This window comes from Manacus candei, unplaced genomic scaffold (genome assembly GCF_025592945.1).
Source record: "Manacus candei isolate 608988 ecotype Guabito, Panama unplaced genomic scaffold, ASM2559294v1 h1tg000023l, whole genome shotgun sequence".
Lineage (NCBI taxonomy): Eukaryota > Metazoa > Chordata > Aves > Passeriformes > Pipridae > Manacus > Manacus candei.
This window is the reverse complement of record NW_026138071.1, coordinates 20,480,014-20,499,079: the sequence shown is the minus strand read 5'-3', so window position 1 is coordinate 20,499,079 and position 19,066 is coordinate 20,480,014. Positions and strand designations below refer to the sequence as shown.

The following is a 19,066-nucleotide window of genomic DNA, read 5'->3' as shown; positions in this document are numbered from 1 at the left end:
GCCGCGCCCACCCAAGGCCCGCCTGCAGTGCTGGGGCGCTGGCCGCCTCTGCGCATGCGCTACGGGCTGCAGCATGAAGCACTCATGTTCCGGGGCCCGCCGATTCCAGAACGTTCTGGAACGCTCATGCCCGCCGCGGGTCAGAGGTGAACTGACCTCACTTCCGGGCGGGGCCCGGCCCGGGGCGCGGCGGGCGCTGTGCGGCGGGTCCGCAGTGCCGCCGGAGCGCGGCCGCCGCCGGGACCGGGACGTAGCCCCAGTAGTCGAAAACAAACGGTGGCCCTGAAGGCATCCGGGGCCGGCGCGGGGGGAGATGGCCCCGCCGGGGGGCGGGGCGCGGGGCGCGCATGCGCAGACCATGACCTTCTTCACGTGTGTGTTGGCGGCAGCGCGGTCAGTGGTGCGGGCAGAGCGGCAGCGCCATGGTGAGTGAGGGAGGGAGGGAGCGGGCAGCGCCAGGGCCGCCGCCCGAGCGCCGCTGCACCTCCTGTCTTGCAGGGCGCGTCCAGCACCGCGGGCACCGACACGCCGCGGGGCCAGGCGGTGCCCCTGCTCGTCCCCTTGGCGCGGCCAGCTGCCGGGCCCCTGAGTAGCCGCGGCCGCACCGCCGCGCACGGGTGTGCCCGGTCCGTGCCGCGGGCAGCGCCGAGGGCGGGAGGGCGGGCGGGAGGCAAGGAGAGAAGGAACGAGGGAAGGGGAGGTGGCGGGCGGGCAGCGCCGCAAGGTCACGCAGAACGTGCGGCAGAAGCCGCCACACCGTCTGACGCGGGGGCTGCGGCCGGGACGTGTCGGGGGTTCGCAGGGGCCGCCTTTGGCTGCCCAGAAACGCCATCTGAGGGTTCCTCCCGCCACGATGGTGGGAGCAGCCCGGGGACAGCGGCTCTGCGGGGAGGGCCGTGCAGGCCACGGCGTGATCCTGCAGAAACAGAAATGAACCTTGTGTGCTGCACTCCCCGGGCGCTCCTGCTGTGTGCTCTGTAACAGTTTTTATAGAGAACTTACACTGAGGAACAACTGGGTAAAGACTGCACTGCCCCTGTTCTTTCAGCGATATTGATTTTTACGATAATAGTGACGTGAAGAATTGCAACTTAGTGTAAAATGTTCATGGTCGTAAGTCTGGCAGTTTTATTTCTGTGAAACAGCATCTTTGATCCTCTTTTTTAAGAGATGTTCTGTCTTTACAGAATGAAAACTGACACAATAAGCAACCTTTTTGCCTTTTCCCTTTGTTGTCTTTCATCACTGTGGCAGTGACAGCGGTTGGAGGGACGGGCATCTTTCATGCGCTGTCTTTTGTTCGAGCTCTGCCCGTAACTGTGTTTTCTCCCACCTGTGTGTGTGTGTGTGTTGGTGAGTGCCAGCAAAGGGCACACGGATGCCAGGCCCTTGTTTCTAGCTCTTTCGAGTAGGGGCTCTGGGTACCTGTCTAGCGGAGCAGGAGCTCCATGTGACTTGGCAAGTTGCCATATCTATCCTTATAAATCAAAGCAAGTTCCTTCTTCCTGACCCCTGCTCCTTGGGATAAATGCATGTGCTTGCATATATCTAGCACGTGGGAATTAAACTGATATTTCTGAAATGCAGACAAGGAGCAGTGAGTAGTTGCAAAAAAAACCTCAAAACCAAATGCGAGGAAAAACCCCAAAGAACACTCAACAAAAAAACCCACCCTGACTCTGTTTAAGCAGAGGCAGATACAGAAGCAGTTGAGCAGAAGTGTGCTTACCTTCCTGTTTCCAGGGGCTTGAACCTAAACTTTGTTGTAAAGTCTATTTGTAGAAGTCAGTACAAGTAACTTGACAAGGCTCAGACTCCTGGATTTTCACGTACCGTTATATGAAAGGTTAAGTCTTCAAAGCACCTGAAAAAGACTGACAAGGGGCCACACAACTGGACTTCTGCTTCTTTACTTTAAGCCACTCCACAAATACAGATGCAGCTGTCCCAAGGGGTCCTTAATAATCTTCACATCTGGTTGTGAACTGAATAAATACAGTTCGTATAATCAATAGTTGTGCTCACAGCACTATAACAGTTAAGGGTTTGGGGTTAAAAGCCTGCAGAGCTTTCCAGCCAGAGGAGTCTGCTCCATCTGTGGGTGGTTTATTGCCCAGCTAGAGAACATCTTCCTGAGGCTGAACTGTCAGGATTGCCCAGCATCTGCCTGTGCCTTTAGCAATTTCTGATGCAATCAGAGGTAGTATTTGCTTGCTGCTGTTAAATAAATGCCTAGTGGTTTTCTCAAACTATTAATTTATCCCATAAGAGAAATCACTATGTGTTGGAGTTTTTTTTAAACTTGCATTTTTTTTTTCCTAATAGTCCTCTTGTTACAATGTACAATTACTTTCCCAGGCGGGAAAAGCATTTAGGAAATTTCTTCCCCTCTTTGATCGTGTACTGGTCGAGCGGTGTGCGGCCGAGACAGTAACCAAAGGAGGAATCATGATACCAGAAAAATCTCAAGGAAAGGTGCTGCAAGCAACAGTAGTAGCAGTTGGATCTGGAGCCAGAGGAAAGGTAACTATCCTGAAGCATTCCATTTGGGTAGAATTAGTAATGGGATGGGAGTAGCTGGAATATTGCCATAAGAATGGGGTGGTTATAGTGCAAATGTGATAGCTCACAAAAATGGGTGACTGATGGCTGAAGTTGGAAGTACAGATTCAGAAAGGAAGTGGAAATTCTCCTAACTGTCTCTGGCCTGGAATACCAGCATTCCTTTCATTAGCTGTAAAATGGAGTGGGGGTTTTTTTGTGGTCCTGGAAGGACCAGCAGACCTCTTAGTTAAAATTACTACATGCCCAAATTTCTGTAACTTGAAAAGGGTAGAATCCCAGAATGTGGTATTTTGTGCTGTGCAAAATGTTACTGTCCATAAGGATTAGGCTTATTGGACTAAACAAAATTGGGAATCAAACCAAATAAGCATCATATAACTTTGTTAATTTTGCACGTTGATTACATATCCAGAAACCATAAAAGAAAACAGTCTTCACAAAAATGCCACTGGCTGTGGGCTTCAGCATCAGAAGGGCTTTTTCTCCACCAAGGCAGTGTTGAGTTAGCAGCAACACTGGAAAACAGGTTAAATTTCAACCTGGGCATGATGACTTGGCCCTTCTTTACCATGAGCCCCTCCATACATACCCTGCTGGTTTGCGTCACTGTCTGATTTGTAAAGCTTTACGTTGTGAAATGGTGATAATGTTTGACTAATGTGTTAATGTTTTATTTATAATGCAAAAATTTAATTAAACTTTGTCAGGTGTTTCTAAACAACTGATTTGCCAGAAACAGTGACAAGTTGATCAAAGTAACAAAGATGGGAAGGTGCTTTTAACTGGCACTTGGAGAAATTAGCCTTGGCTATAGGATACAGAAATGGACTTTCTCCCTTGATTTTACAAAGGGGTTTCATGGTCCTTTAAGTAAAGTCCTGTTCAGTGTGTCAAATAAAGACCTCACAGTACTTACAGTCAAAACTAAATGCAGAGTTGTTGCGATTTCCTGAACTTTTTTTAATATGTGGATGGATCGTTGTAGTTTAGAGGAATTCTAAGGATTTCTTTTTTTTTTTATCTCCTTCAGAATGGTGAGATTCAGCCAGTGAGTGTAAAAGTTGGTGAAAAGGTTTTGCTACCAGAGTATGGTGGTACTAAGATTGTACTAGAAGACAAGGTAGGTTTCCCAATTTCATGAGAGCAAATTAGGCTGGTTCTCCAAATGCCACACTGCCTGTAATAAACATTGGAGTTACTTTGTAGTGTTAGCAGCATTCCAGAAATGCAGGGGTTGGCATTCAAATGGGAGCAGGGGGATCCAGCCACCTTCTGGTACCTGTATTTGCTACTTTGGCCCCTGCATAAAAGGAAACCTCTGATCTGATCTTTGCTGGGTGGACAAAATGGTTCCATATGTCAAGCAGATCACAGGGAACCCAGAAAGGCTCTGAAATCACTGGGGTTATCCTTGCTTTTGACGGGGAAAGCTTGCAGAATTGTTTTCTCACAGTTCTTGTGCTTCCCGCTACTAAAAGTAGTAACTTGGTAGCTCTCCAAAGAGTATCTTATGAACAAAAAGAATGTTTTCCAGACTAGCTCTACATGTTGACTTCTTGGTTAGCTCACTTTTGCTCTTGTACTTCATGAGTGTGATAACCCTGACCTCAGAACAAAACAGGCTTTGCAAACCAACAAAAAACCTGCTATGTCAGATACTAATGTTTCTTTTCTTTGCAGGACTACTACTTGTTTAGAGATGGTGACATTCTTGGGAAATACCTGGACTAAACCTGTTGCAGTATCAGTCATCCATTCCACTAAAATGCTGAAATTTTTCTTTCATCATGTAAATAATGTCCTTTATTTTATAATAAGCAGGCATTGAGTCTTTGAAATAACTTGTGATCTCACTGTAAGGATGGAACACAAATAAAAATATGTACAGTCAGAAATCAGTTATCTTGCTTGAGTTCCATTGAACAGTGAAATTTGGATGACCACCAACCAGCCTTAATTATTCCAAACAACACCATTTTATATCCTTATCTCTGTAATGAGGTTGTAAAGGTCTTTACAATAAACTTATAAAACTCTTCTGCTTCTGTCTCAGTTTCTGCTGTTGCTCAGTGAAACTGAGTCTCAATTGTGTAATGAACTAATCTCTCTGAAACATTCAACTGTAATAATATGTTATTTTCCCCAAATGAGTGTAAAAGGGCTCAGGCAGATGCAGTCATGCTGGGCCTTTCAGCTATCTCCCTTGCACATTGAACTCCTGAGACAGCATGGAGGGGGTTAACTTCCCTTATCTGAAGACCCTGAAACACTGGAAGGTTAAAGCACACAAAGCACCCTGCCACAACCAGCCTGTCCCATGGGAGAATGGAGGAGCTTGGTACTAGTCCTGTCTGTGCTAGAACTGAATCACCCAGTTCATTGATGAAGCAGATAAGAATGGTTATTCTTGCTTATCTCTCAGTGAATTTTGTCAATAGAAAATTACTTCCCCACACCAGTCAGGCAGAAATGAGGCTAATGCTGAGCTTCAGTGAAGTTTCTTTAGTGATTACTATGCTGTTGCACCCAGATCTCCAGCTTTCCCATGCCTCAGTAGAGACCTGATTTCACAAACTGATTTCCTTTATACTTAGCACACCATTCTTAAATAGCAAGACATTTACTCAAGTAATGCTGAAGTCATCAGATTTGCATATTTCTAGCCACTCTATCTTGCCTTGAAAAAGATTCAAGGTTGTTGGTGCAGGAGTACACAAATCTGCACTTTACACACTGTTCCCAGTGACACTTTGAAAGCTGGTGTGGGTACAGTGACCTAGTGCAGTCTAAGAACAGACACTGTTAAGATGCTCTTGTCTGAGTGAAGTAAGTCAGTATATGACTTACTGCTGCTGAAACTACTGACTGTAGTTGAACTGAACTTCTTTGCCATTCCATTCAAGCTGATAAATCAACATTGCTAGATACATTATAACCCTTATTCTGGAAGTAACACCAAAGAACTGTAATGAAAAATGTTTTTCAGGACTCCATTCAGCAGCTGCACTAGGGAGGGACTTGAGCTCTGACACGCAATCTATTTTGAACATTTGAATATGTTTGTAGTCTGCAACAATGTATTTTCTGCCAACAGAAAATTCCTCCATCAGCTGAACTTGAGCACAGAGGTGAGCTGGAGCCACGTTTTTCCCTAGATTGCAGTGATCCCCCAGCTATCCCACTAGGAGCTGCATTTGACAGTCTTGGCTGCAATGTCTTTTGTTCCCCACAGCCCTGGGGGGGTTGGCTGGTTACCCCTGCCTGCTCTGGAGCTGCAGGCAAACCAGGCACCAGTCCAGTGGTTCAATTTGCACAGAACTATGTACTGACAGAGGAGGTACTAAATTAATAAAAATACATGTTTTAGTATAAAACATGAAATTTGCCCTATTGGCGTTTTCCTTCAGTAGTTCCAGCACTGCAGGTCAGAGCTGAAACTTAAGATAACCACGGGACAAGTACCTTGAAAGACAATCGATTGTGTAATGAAACACTAACTCCCTGAGAAGCATTATCTCCCCCTAGAGCCAGCAGGCTTTTATCTTCCACGATAAGGGAGGCGCTCTGGTGCAGTTACATACCAAAGAGGGGAAGGTATTTTAGATATTTCCAAACTACTTAGGGAAACTGGACCCCCATCTCAATGAGAAAAAAATGCAGTAGGAATTAACTCCCAACGGAGAAATGTTTAGGCCTGACATTTCAGCATTTCTTTCCATGATGGCTTTTAGAGACAAATTAGGTAGGATCACTGAGGTCTCACCATGCAAGCCTGGCTGCCCCCAGCTCTGCCTCCAGCCCATGCTTTCAGCCCCAGCAGATTTTCAGCAGCTTGATACCGTGCTTATTTAGTAAAATATCTAGCATGGCTGGATCTACCAGTGTTTACATAACTGATTAAAACCAGAGGTCACACTTAGATGGGAATAAGTAATTTACAGATGTGGGGGAAAAACAGCATTCCTAAGCCTAATCAAATTGAGGACATGCTTGAACATCTGCTGGATGGACAGACAGGGAACATTCTATTCTTGCACTGTGAGGCTATCACTGCTAGCAAGGACAAGGCTACTGCTGCATAGCCAAGGTGATCCGTCTGCTGTTACTGTCTTTTAGTCCATGACTGCATGCCAAATTCTATATCCCTCAGGTTCTACAGAGGAGGACAGAATCAATCACAAATCCTCTTTATCTGCTGTGTTGTTCCTGTAGAAATTTAGGCTTCTTTATTCCACTGTTTTCTAGATTATTTCAGAACTTCAATTTTAGCATAAATGTTGCATGTTGCCCTACCTCCCTTTTTGGGGGGATACAGTCCTTTTCCACCTTTCTTCAGTCTATCTGAATCATCAAGAAACAAGATGGATTCCCCCTCCTTTTGTGACTTTCCTGTCTTAACATTTCAGAACAGTTTCCATGAGCAGCAGCTTTACTATTTTCAGAAAGGTTTTCTCATCCTGGTTATGTTATCCTGCCATGGTAAAACAAGGATGAAACATTTACATGCCAACAGAGAAGAAAGGAAGGCCAGGACCCCAACAACACATGAAGGGTTAGTAAGATTTTGGCCAAATATTCAATTTTTCATTCTTGAAAGCCATGAGGCAATGAGGACCAGCTGAATCAAAACCCAGAAATTAACGTTGATCAGATTTTGTTTAAAAGCAACTTGAAATCCAATAAAATAATGAGCAGCTTTCAGGAACACAGGGTTAATTATCAAGAGGCAACATGAGATACCCTACAGACTTCAACATCTTAATAAACAGGGCAGATTTCTTTCCTCTTTTCTACAAAACCCTGAGCCAGTTGCAGATTAAACTAACAGATACATATTTCTCTCTGAGAGGTATTTGTTCACAGTCAGATTTATTTCCATTTTAAAAGCAAGATGGCCATGAAATAAAAGTCAGAGACAAATGGAAATGTCAAATCCCCAACTCTCCTGTGCTAGAGATACCAGTTAAACCTTGAACATGATGAAAGGGAAAGAAAAAGAAAACAAACAAAAAATAACCCAAACAAGCTGCTGAATTTTGAAGGACTTAGCTAGAAGTGCTTTTATTTTGAGACTAATTGTAACATCAATCTCATAAAAAATTAATGTCAGAACACAGCTGATCTCACGAGGTGAGAGGACATTTATACCCTTCATTCTAATACACCAATTTCCCTGAACATTTTTAACCTTTTGATGGTTCCTTACACAAGCTGAGTTTCGCCACACGACCCCCAGCAGCTAACTAACATCTCTGGGGCAGCAGTGCCGACCAGCAGTAAAAAAGTAACTAATGCAAACTGAACTGGGGCGCCTGAAGTCAGGAGCCAGCCCTGTGTTACAGTGTAACGTGAGGGTCAGTGTAACCTGTGGGTTAGCTGAGCCAGGCAGTGACCCCAGCACCCATTTCTCCTGGCTCCCACATTGCCCAGCTTTCAGCTCTTCCCTGGCCTCCAGAACACCGCAGGGTCCTGCCCATGGCATTGCCCAAGCAAAGCCAGGGTTCAAAGTGCACTTCTCTTTCTCATGGGAAAGCCTACTTAGACATTTTCCAATGTTTTCAATCTAGAAATGTTTCACAAACTTAACCGTCTATGGGTAGAAGGAAGAGGTTTTAACATGGGGGAGCACGTGTTATTTAGAGCAAATTAATTGAGTGAGGGGGGGAACTATACACAGCATTCATCCTGTGCGGTGGTGGAAGCAGAGGCAGCACCAGGTACAATCCTTCTCCACTTCTCAGGACACGACACACACCTGCAGCCACTTATTCGCTGTTTGGATAAGGGAGGTATCTCACCTGTGCCTTGCTGCTTCGCAGCCTCTCAGACTGAACCAATTCACCCTCCCTTACTCTGTACTCCTTTCTGCCATCTATTCCCTAGAAACAGGGAAGTTTCCAAAATATTTTCTTCCTGCTAATCCTGCGTAAATAACATGAGCCACTCTGGTCTTCCAAAATGTTTACCTGCTTGTTCTTCGCTTAACAACTGTATATTTCGAATATAGGAGCTGGAATGTTTTTTAAATTCACACCGTTTGTTTCATACAGAACTCCACGGACTGTGCGGAGACAAGACAGGACTGACTGACCTTGCGGGGGCGCCCGCACAGCCAGGGCTGCCGGGGGGGTGCTGATGAAACAGGGTGAAATCCGCGGGGTGGATTTCCTCAGCAACCACTCCGCTCCACAAACCCGGCAGCTCGTTCGCCGCTGCAGCCGCCGGAGCCGTGCCCCCCTCCCGGCCGGGCGTGTGTGCGGGGTGTCGCTGCTGCCCCTCAGGAGGACAAAGCTCTGCCCTGGGGAAGGGGCGCCCGCGGCTGCCCGCACGGCGCCGCCCCACAGGGAAGGGGCTCGGGGGGGCGGGAATGTTGAGGGGGCTGGCGCTGGGGCCGAGGCCGCCCCTCCGGGCCGCCCCGCCCGCTCTCGCGAGAAGCCGCTCCCGCCCCCCCGCGGCCCCGGGCACATCCGGGCCCCGCGGCACATCCGGGCCGCGCTCGCCATGGTCATGGCGGAGGGCACGGCCGTGCTGCGGCGGAACCGCCCGGGCACCAAGGCGCAGGTGAGCCCCCGCCGCTGCCCCGCGGCCCCCGGGCGGGCACGGGCAGCGCCGCTGTCGAGGCGCCGGCACCCGCCGGCCCGGCGGGGCGGTGTCGCGGGCCACGCCGGGCCTGCCGGGACTGGGGCGGGCGGCGGCGGCCCCGCTGCGGGGATCGCTTTGTTGCCGCCGGGGGGGAGCGGAGCGGGGACGGCGGCGGCTCCTTCCCCGCGGACCCGGCGGGTCGGCGCCGCCCCCCGGGGCTGCCGGGCTCGGGGCGGGGGCTGGGGCCGCGTTCGGCCGGGCGGTGAGGGACCGGGCGGGCGCCTCGGCGGGCCGGGCGCGCTGTGACAGCCGGGCCCGGGCGCTGCTCCCCGGGCCCTGCGGGCGGGGCGGCTCCCGGCGCTGGCAGGCACTGAGGTGTTGTTAGTAAAACACGGAACGCACGGCCCGGCAGGGAGCCCACCCACCGTGTGCCGCACCTGCCGGCCCATCCCACAGGGGAGTCATCCCGCCCTTACGTAACTGCGCTCCCGGCACAGGGAGCCGCTGGTGTCACATCGCCTCTCTTCATCGAAACTAAATTCGTGTGGTTTGGGGTCTCGAGGTCAGCTGGAAAAGGCACGTCTCGCTTCAGAGATGTGATCTGTGAGGCCTTGATGTGAGACTTTTACTCTACTTTTGGAAGGAGAGCTCAGAACGGAGCAGTGTATGACACAAGGTGTTTCCTCCTTTTATCGTGACGTATCGAAGTAAAACTATTACACAACCATGTAAATCAGTTCATTCTATAGGTGTTTACTCTGTGAATGAGATGGAATGTTGTGTGCCTTTCATAACTTTTGGGTTATCCTGAAAAACAGTAAGCTGGACAGGGACCTAGATTTTGTCAAATATTATGAAGTTCATGTAGGTTAAAGAGTTTTGTGTATAGTGATGATTAATTTTTTTTATAGACATGATTTCTTTTTTTTTTTGACTACACTGGTACAGTTATTAATTGTGTGAATACAATTAGTTGATGATATTTCAGCCATGGGTATTCCCTGTAGGTATTTTCTCCAGAGGTGACTTATTCTCTCAGGAGCAGATTGCTGAGCTTTGCAGCTGGGACATTTTCACTGAGTCACTGAACCTCCTGGGATGGCCAGGGCGTGCTGATGTGCAGGATCTCTGGATGGTATGAGGGAGTAGCACTACATTTTAGATGCAGAAAGCGCAGAGTAAGAAAAGGCCTGTGTGGGATGGTCATAGGAGCAGCAGATGGGAATTGCTGCAGAACGCTGAGGTGAAACTTGAGGAGGGTTTTGGCACTAGCAGGGCTGACGACCACCCAGGTACTGACCTAGGGACTGTGGTACCACGTTAGGCCAGTGTGGCATTACAGCTCAGTTCAGAGAAGATGTTCTCAGTGCTGTGTCATTGCTGAGATTTTTAGCTTTATAACCATTGTACAGTGCTGCTCTCTACAGACCTCTTTTCTTCCCCGTTCCTACCTGGCCTACCACATGAAATGGGCACTCTGTGCAGTATTTAATGTTAGAAATCCAGGCTCGGTGGGTGTTACAGCAAGGTGTGGAGAAGTGATGATGTTCACATGCCGAGTCACGCAGAACTTTCATTTCAAGATGTTCTGCTATTGCAACGAGAGGAGCGTGAATCCCATCTCACCCTGTCTCTGCCAGGACTGTGTGCCAGGACCTGCTTCTGTTAAGATGGAGCTTCCTGGAATTGTATAAACTCCCATCTATTTTCCTGCATGGTCAAGCTTGTTGTAGGCTGTGCGTTTTTATCCCTCCCCCTCTAGGTTTGTTAAATTGCTTTAAACTTTTTTTTTTTTAACAGGATTTCTATAACTGGCCTGATGAATCCTTTGAAGAAATGGATAGTACATTAGCTGTTCAGCAGGTATTCTTACTTACATGAAATGTTTTTAATGACGTCATCCTATTTATCTGCTTTGGATGTTGCTGCACAGCAGTGAATTTCACAAGCAGCAATTTATATTAAAAAACTGTAACTGTGTTAGTAGAAATAACTGGAATTCCCATGTCTGGTTTAAACAAATCAGATTTAAGAAAATAGTGGGGGTTCCTATGAGGTTTGGTTTTATTTTGACATACATGTTGTAAAAAAGCTGTAAAATTTACCCATTCTTTTACTTTCTCTAATTGAAGAAAAGCCTTTTTCAGATCTGGCATTTTTTATACCCATTTTCTTACCCCGCTCATCTACTCTTTAACTTTTTAGTCTGTCAATCACTTCTTAAAGAGAAAAACTAAGTCCCTCAAAGATGTAATGCCCTAGATATCCTGTCTTACTATAATTACAACAAGCTCTAGATTTCTTCCCCCTTCCTCTCCTAGTATATTCAACAAAACATAAGGGCAGACTGTTCCAACATTGATAAGATCCTCGAACCTCCTGAAGGCCAGGATGAAGGCGTGTGGAAGTATGAACATTTAAGGTAAGAATCCATCTTTTGTCAACGTTGTGTCTTGGTTCTGAGTGGTAGTGAGTCTATTGGAATGTGACAGATCAAAAGTAACCTGATTTTTCTGCTATGGAGTATGGGTATTATTTTCTGGATTCCCTGTTCTTTCCAAAGATTTATAATGCATTCTGATCTAGTGCTTTTGATGTTTTTTAAGACAATGTTAAGTCACTTCAAAAGTTGTATTAGCATGTCTTGAATATGAAAATATAGTCATGAATTTCCATAGCACCTTCTCATAGTGTCATCAGTTCTTCATCTCTGCTAATTGGGAATGTGATTTCCACATGCTCTCAGTGCTTTTTCTGAAACTTGCAGGAAAATAGGCTTTAGCTGGGAAAGCAGGAGTACCTGTGTCCTGATTTTTATGTTTCTCATAAGTGTATCTTCTGAGTTCATCAAATACACTTTCAAGAACAAGAACAGTTCCAAGCTCCTCCTAGATTTATACACCTTGACTTTTTGCCTCCTGTTTTCTTTTTCTCTTCTCTGGCCTGGAATAGTTCTAATAGATACAGAGAATCCTCAAGAAAGGAAAAAGTGTACATACACAATTGCAAAAGACACATTGTAAGGATTTCCCCTGTCCTTTCACATACACCAAAAAGCTTGGTAGATTCATAGAAGTGACTTGTCACTAAATACTTGTCAGTTTTGGAAAATTTATTCAGATTTTCTTGTAGGACGGAGGGGGAAATTCTCATAAGTTAAAGAATGCACTTCCAGATTCATTCCAGTGAAAACAGTATTTTCAGAAGTCCCATTCTGATAATGATCTGTGGTAGGACTTTAGCCACTTCAATTATTACAAGTACATCTCAGAAGGATGGAATGATCCAGCTGTATGAGTTTAAAACTTTCAGTCTTAAGAAATTAATTTTATTGAAGTGTCTTTTTTTTTTTAGTCTATATTTGTGAAATAGCACTTGCTTTCATAACAAAGCTGGTATCTTAAACACTCACTAAATTATTTATTAAGCTCAGCCTGTACTGTCAGTTAAGAATTAAAATAAAATTGTTTAGCTGAATTAAAAAAAAAGCATCTACTGGTGTTAAGAAGATCAGAATGTATATACCCTGTTTTTTATGAGATATTTCCAGTGAATAAACAAATAGTTGATTTTTATGCTGCTGTGTTCAAATTTTTTTTAGACAATTCTGCCTTGAGCTCAATGGATTAGCTGTCAAGCTTCAGGTAATTCTTTTCTTGAGACTTTTATATTGTATGGGGGGGAGACTTTTTGTATTGTGTAGATGCAGAGTTTGCAGAGCTTTCCTCTAAATTTATACACACAGACCTAACCAGTGGTTTGAGGTAAGAGTTTTGTAGGGTTTTATTCTGGCAAATAACCCTTTTTGTGGGGGACAGGGCAAGGAAGTGATTTGAAAAGATGAGCTCATTTTTGCTGCTGGGTGGTTTTCTTAACTGAACAATTGTTTTAACAGAGTGAATGTCACCCTGACACATGTACTCAGATGACAGCAACTGAACAATGGATTTTTCTTTGTGCAGCACATAAAACTCCCAAAGAGGTATGAATGTATTTTGGAAAACTAAATCACTGAGCCCAGTGCTGTAGGAGTTTTTTTCACAGCTGGTGTGTTCAGGATAGCTGGCTCCCTACTCAGACCAAGTGCTTATGTGGGTTAGGAATATCACTTGAGCTGTTCCCCTTTGCCACTCGGTAGCGTTTTACAAAAGAACAGGATGAGGTAAGAAGGAACTGCTTTTTAGCTCAGTATTTGTGACTCTGCACATTCCTCTCTTTTCTTTACTAATTTGTGCTGAGCCAGCCTGAAACTCCAGGGAAAAAGCTCTTTCCTTAATGGACAGAAGAGTACATGCTGAGAATAGGTTGTCCTCTTCAGATTTTGGCCTTGATCCACAGTGTAAGCCTGGCACTCAGGAAGTGACTGCATGTGCACAGTCTTAGGGGAGTTACTCCTAAAAGGTTGGAGCCATAAAAATGCTTCATGTTGAGTGGGTTTATCAGCATGGCAGTAGCTTATCTCCCTCAGTGTCCTGCTACTTCAGATTTTGTTCAGATCTTCTGCTGAACAACTTGATACATTTTTTTTTCCCTCAGAAGGTGTTTGTTACTATTGGTTATGGCAGTAGTGCAGTCTGTCATATTTAGCTTTGTATTCATCTTCCTGAATACGGGTATTGGTTCTTTTTCATCTTATCCCTTTTCTCCTGTAAGCTTTTTTTCCTTTTTGTTCTGCTTTTAATTTCCTGAGATGTCTTGATTTAGCTCTGAAGGTCAACTTCTTTCCCCCTCCCTCCTTGAAGCCCTGTCCCCACTCGGTATATTGGCATGTCTGGCAGTAAGTGTTTTACTCAGCTGGACCAGAGAACTTTGGGCTGCTCTTTACCTCAGCATGCAGCACTCATCTCCTGTTCTCCACATCAGTGCTATCTACCTAGAAATGGTCACATGGAACTCGACCTGCTGACAGAAATGTACAGCTGAGAAGTCTTTTCCTGAAACTGGTGAACAGCAACATGGACAGACATTCCTGCTCTCAGCCTGTCTCAGTCCGTCTTTACTTTCTTCCTTCTCCTGTGCTTGACTGCAGAGCCAGGGCTTGGCTTGTTATACACATAGTTACACTCATGATTCTAGTTTTCTTTGCCAAGGGAAAAGCATGGATAGATTCAGGTGCAGGTTTGGGTTGAGAGCCTGTAAAGAGTGAGTCTGGCAACTTGACTATGTGGGAAACAAATTAACTTTGAGGTAACCATCATCTTTCCTTTCAGTGCACTTCCAGCATGTATTCTTATTATGCACCTTTACTTACAGAGATGCATTAAATTCACTTACTCATGTGCATAATTACATTTCCATAGTAAATTTTTTTCTTGAAATAATTTACATGGGTTGTGAAACAGAGGAAAGAAATGGCTCACTTAAGGAGGAAATGTAGTTATACCTTCAGAAGCAATGTGAAACTTCTGGGAATAAAAATGACCAGTGAATTTGAAAGCATCAGGAGACATAACTAAAATGCTTCTTTTAAAACCAGTTCTATGACAAGAGCATGTGCTCATACTTGTGCTCACTCACTCTCTGTTTCTGTAGTGTCCTGCTATAGACTACACCAGGCACACACTTGATGGAGCTGCATGTCTTCTGAATAGCAATAAATATTTCCCCAGCAGGTAAAAACACTTTCTCTTGGGAGGAGGGAGGGAGGAGGTGGCACCTGTACTCAAAAAACACATGGAAAGGCGTAATTCATTTTTTATGGACTAAAGCTGGAACTATCAGAAGTCCTGCATCTGTCACAAGTTTGTAGGCCTATTGCCACTTTTAAGCCAAGGAATAATTGCTTATTTAAATAGTTTGCCATTTACTGGACCTGACAGATGCTTTTTAGGTGGAAACTGTTTTACTAATACCTGTTAGTGTTATGGGGCTTCTATGGGAGTAGTGCCCACCAAAATAACAGGCTCGCCTTTAGAGAGATGCTGCAGCTCTAAGGACTTAAAACAGTAGGACAGGAAAGCTTCAGAGTCCAACACCAGGGTACTGTGGGACAGAGCAACCACACAAGACACAGACTGAGTGTACTGAATGGGCAGCTCACATCACAGAAACCTCCCTAGAGAAGTCAAGATCATGCTGCTTTAGGAATCCAGTATCGACAAGGAGGTACAACTGGAAGTCTTTTTTTTCTTTGCCCATCAATGCTGGAAACCAGAAATCCAGTCTTCACTGGAAAAAGTGGTGATGATTAACTAAATGCAAAACTGTTTTTGTAGTCAGAGTACAATCTGTAATTTGTAAAAACTTAAAATTTGTAAGTGTGGAGCTTACACCAACATTTTTACTTTGCTTCCAAAAATAAGCACTTGCAGACACAGATATCTGCAATACTTAAGTCTAAATTCCATATGCAATATGCACACAGTATAGTTTTAACAATCAGAATTCATGTCAGTGTGTATCTCACTCATTAGATCTGTTCTGTAACCTTTCTCCTGGTGCTTACAGGGTTAGCATAAAGGAATCCTCTGTAGCCAAATTAGGATCAGTGTGCCGAAGGATTTACAGAATATTTTCACACGCTTATTTCCATCACCGGCAGATATTTGATGAATATGAAGTAAGTAGTTTCAAATTACATCGGGAAAGCAGGGCATTTACTGAAGTTACAGCTCTGATATAATTGTATAAGACATCTTAGTCCGACCAGAAGATCTGTATTCAAGTGAAGGACTGATTATAGTAGATTCCAGTTTTACAATAACTGAAAAGCTGTTATATGTTCACATAAAAATTCATTTATATTATTAGTTACCTGATTATGGTTTCCCTTCATTTTGGCATAAAAGGTCAAAATTTGAAGGTTTTTATACAAAGAACTCAAATTAATCTTGTTTTCAAGATTCTGAATGTATTCAAGCACTTGATATAGTTAGTACTGCTAATATGTATATTATATATATAGATATATATCCTGTACAAGTTAAGGAATTTTAATTGTAAAACTAGAGAAAAGGAGTGACTGGTGGCAGCTTGTGCACCTCCAGTAACCTTTTTTTGTTTGTTTTTGTTATGGGAAAGTAGAAATTAATAGATAAAAAGGAGATAAGGAGTGTAGCTGGATATAAAAGGAAGCCTTTGCCAAATCCCTCTTAAAGCTGCTGGAACAGCTGTGGAATGGCTGTGCCCTGTTTTGTTTGCAGTAGTACATGCAGGAGGAATTGCAGAACTATACTGACATTTAAATATATTCTTGTCTAAGTGCTGTTAAATTGAGCTGTGACAAACTTCAGTAGGTTTTTTATTAATTGCAGCAACTAAGCAAACAGTAAAGATAAAAAGAAGCAGTTAAAAATGTACTATTTAAGCATGACTATTTCTTTGTAAGACTTGTAAATCTAATGAGACAATTACATATAAGCAGGGGTGTTTTTTTATGTTCTTCCTAATTGTTTAAAATAATCCTTCTGTACATACTGTTTTTTCCCCTTTTTTTCATCTCCAGAATGAAACTTTCTTGTGTCACCGGTTCACTAAGTTTGTGATGAAGTATAATCTGATGTCCAAGGATAACCTGATTGTACCGATTTTGGAAGAAGAAGTGCAAAATTCAGTGTCAGGGGAAAGTGAGGCATGATGGGACCAGCAGTACAGAAGCCTGTACTGAATAAAAACAAAACATTAATGACGTACTGTATATATCATTTTAGACACTTCAATCACGTATCTTCATAGCTTTGTTTAGTTCACTTTTTGTATGCTGTGTGCATTGCCTTTTAATATGGGAAATACTTTTAAGTTATTCATGAGCTGTATATTCATCAATGTGGCACTCATGGTTTTTAAATAAAAGTAGTAGTATCTGTTTATAATGCCTGTTAATAAAAGAATTTACAGTTCTCTAAAACTGCTGCTAAACAATCATTGAATCACAATCCTGAAGAGGTGTCTGATTGGGTGGGGAAAACAGTGAGATGAAGATTTCACATCAAGCCATTTTGTAATGCAGTACCTATATTAAGTCTTAGTTCAAAGATTATCACCTTAAATATATAATTCTGCAAGGGTCTCCTTGCAATGTAGCTTACTCCTAATTTACCTTTTATTTTTTTAAGATGGCTTTGTAGATTTACTTCTGGATGTGCATATTGCTGTATGTGTATATCCAAATGCTAACAGGATCTATAGTATTAACCCAAAGGACAATTTCACTATGCTATTGAATATATATGCTATATATTCTTGATATATATCTAACACACTTTCTGGACTTGTTTTTTTGTTAACAGTGGAGGTTTGTGTACAGCAGGGGCCAGGTGCTGTCCTGTTAAGGCAGACTTGACTTCTCCAGTGCACAACCTCTCTAAAGAATACCTGTGCGTTCTGGTGGCAACTGCTTACAGATTATACCTCAACTACTCATGTTACACTACATAACACACTAGCATGGGCTCTGCTTGTGTTCCTAGAACAAACATTAAGTACCTGAAATAATGAATGCCATTCTTTGCAAGAGCTAATCATGTTTTCAGCATACATTTGTTTCTCTTCATTCCACCTGAATTATACTGACAGAAAGATTTGGATTTATGCTTCTGTTCCCTATTAGATGTTTATTTGAAGCTGTGTTTGCAGATTTGCAATAACTGACAATTTCCATGAGTGCTGCTTAATTGTGTTATGTCTAGAATGATAGAACTAAATGTTTTAGAGATGCATATAACAGAAATACTGCTAAGTGTACATGAATGCAGGGTCTAAAAGCAGTAGCAGTGTTCCTATATAAAATGAATTTTGCATAGCTGTTTAAGAAGTTAGCTGGTTGTTTCTCTCTGAGGTTTGCCAGGAGCCCTCTTTATTTCTTTCAGCAGGTCAGAATGGGCTAGCTCAGCTGGTTTCAATAATTTACACTTTGTTTTCTACATTATATTTACATGGAAAGAAGGGAGTCCACCTATTTTTATTGTCTTTTTTCATAATATACTAAACATGCCTTAAATTCTATGTTTCTTTATATGAATCAAGCACACCTCAAGCAACTGTATCACCTGGATGTAAAGGGAATTTAAACAATGAGAAAATAGACTAAGCTTAAGTACTTCAGCAGCTCTTTTTGTCTCATGTTTATCATTGTAATTGCAGGGTAATTGCATGAGATGTTGTCTGAGTGAAAGTAGCTTTAGTTGCTGTCTATACACTTAGCTGGAACTGGCCTTGTATAGACTGGGTTAACCTGATTTTGACAGATACCTTGAAGTTTGTACTGCAGGTAGGAGAACTGCATCCTGGAGGTAGCAAAATGTATTTAGCTTTGTTACAGTCTGCTCTAGGACCATCCGTGGTGTGGTTCCTCTGTCCACTCACTCCGCACGTGTATAGCGGCTACAGTGACTGAGACAGGCAAAAACATGTAACTGGGGTTGCTAATTACATTTCCTCTGCAAAACTGAAGAAAATGATGTGGTGCTCAGGACTGCATTAAAATTTTAAACCTCTTCCTCTTACGCTTTAAGAGTTTCACTTCAAAATAAGACTCGGGAAGTTTTAATCCTGTTTATTCTCATTCAGATTTGCACTGTAAAGTTGACTTGCTATACTAAGCTGATTTTATATATAAGGCCTAAGTGAGACACTGCTTGTATTTTCCCTTGCTATTGTTTACATGAGTACTGTGTACACACATGTGCCTGGATGGTACCATAAAACTTCAGTTAGCCTAAGCAAACCATTGATTTGTCTAATAAATATTAACACATTTAATTTAGACTCTACATAATAGGGAAACTGAGACTGTCTTTGAATTATATTGTAAAAAAAAAGGATGAAATTAAACTGTTTCTTTATCCATACTACGATATTTTGGCAAGTTATTCTCACTTTTCACGTCGTCCAAGAATGCAGCAACCGTGTGCTTCCAAGAGAACCTTCAGTGCTCTCCCCTCTGCTACAAGGTGTGCTGAAGTCAAGTTGTATGTTTTCT

General features: G+C 43.5%; 2 protein-coding genes across 3 annotated transcripts in view; one reads left to right on the top strand and one right to left on the bottom strand.

The window, feature by feature from the left end:
* Positions 1-283: 283 nt before the first annotated feature.
* Positions 284-18,935, top strand: LOC127471235 (MOB-like protein phocein). 2 transcript variants are annotated; one of them, XM_051787976.1, is made up of 8 exons: positions 8,966-9,126; positions 10,948-11,010; positions 11,469-11,569; positions 12,749-12,791; positions 13,043-13,129; positions 14,680-14,759; positions 15,595-15,706; positions 16,592-18,935. In XM_051787976.1, exons 1-8 carry the CDS (start codon positions 9,067-9,069, stop codon positions 16,721-16,723), a joined length of 678 nt encoding a protein of 225 aa, XP_051643936.1. In that variant the 5' UTR covers positions 8,966-9,066; the 3' UTR covers positions 16,724-18,935. The 2 variants fall into 2 exon arrangements, with proteins under 2 accessions (XP_051643937.1, XP_051643936.1); XM_051787977.1 differs by lacking the exons at positions 8,966-9,126; positions 10,948-11,010; positions 11,469-11,569; ... (3 more) ...; positions 15,595-15,706; positions 16,592-18,935 and adding exons at positions 284-425; positions 2,359-2,523; positions 3,596-3,685; positions 4,246-4,601.
* Positions 18,936-18,958: 23 nt separating this feature from the next.
* RFTN2 (raftlin family member 2) overlaps positions 18,959-19,066 on the bottom strand; it is a 33,926-nt gene continuing 33,818 nt past the window's right edge. The window contains exon 11 of the mRNA XM_051787974.1: positions 18,959-19,064. The gene's annotated coding sequence lies outside the window, so the exon portion shown is untranslated. The remainder of the gene's footprint in view (positions 19,065-19,066) is intronic.

Excerpts from the sequence above, each read along its gene's own strand:
- LOC127471235 (XM_051787976.1), top strand. The coding sequence starts at position 9,067 with ATGGTCATGGCGGAGGGCACGGCCGTGCTGCGGCGGAACCGCCCGGGC. Across the intron at positions 11,011-11,468 it reads GTACATTAGCTGTTCAGCAG|TATATTCAACAAAACATAAG; the intron begins GTATTCTTACTT and ends TTCCTCTCCTAG. Across the intron at positions 11,570-12,748 it reads TGGAAGTATGAACATTTAAG|ACAATTCTGCCTTGAGCTCA; the intron begins GTAAGAATCCAT and ends AATTTTTTTTAG.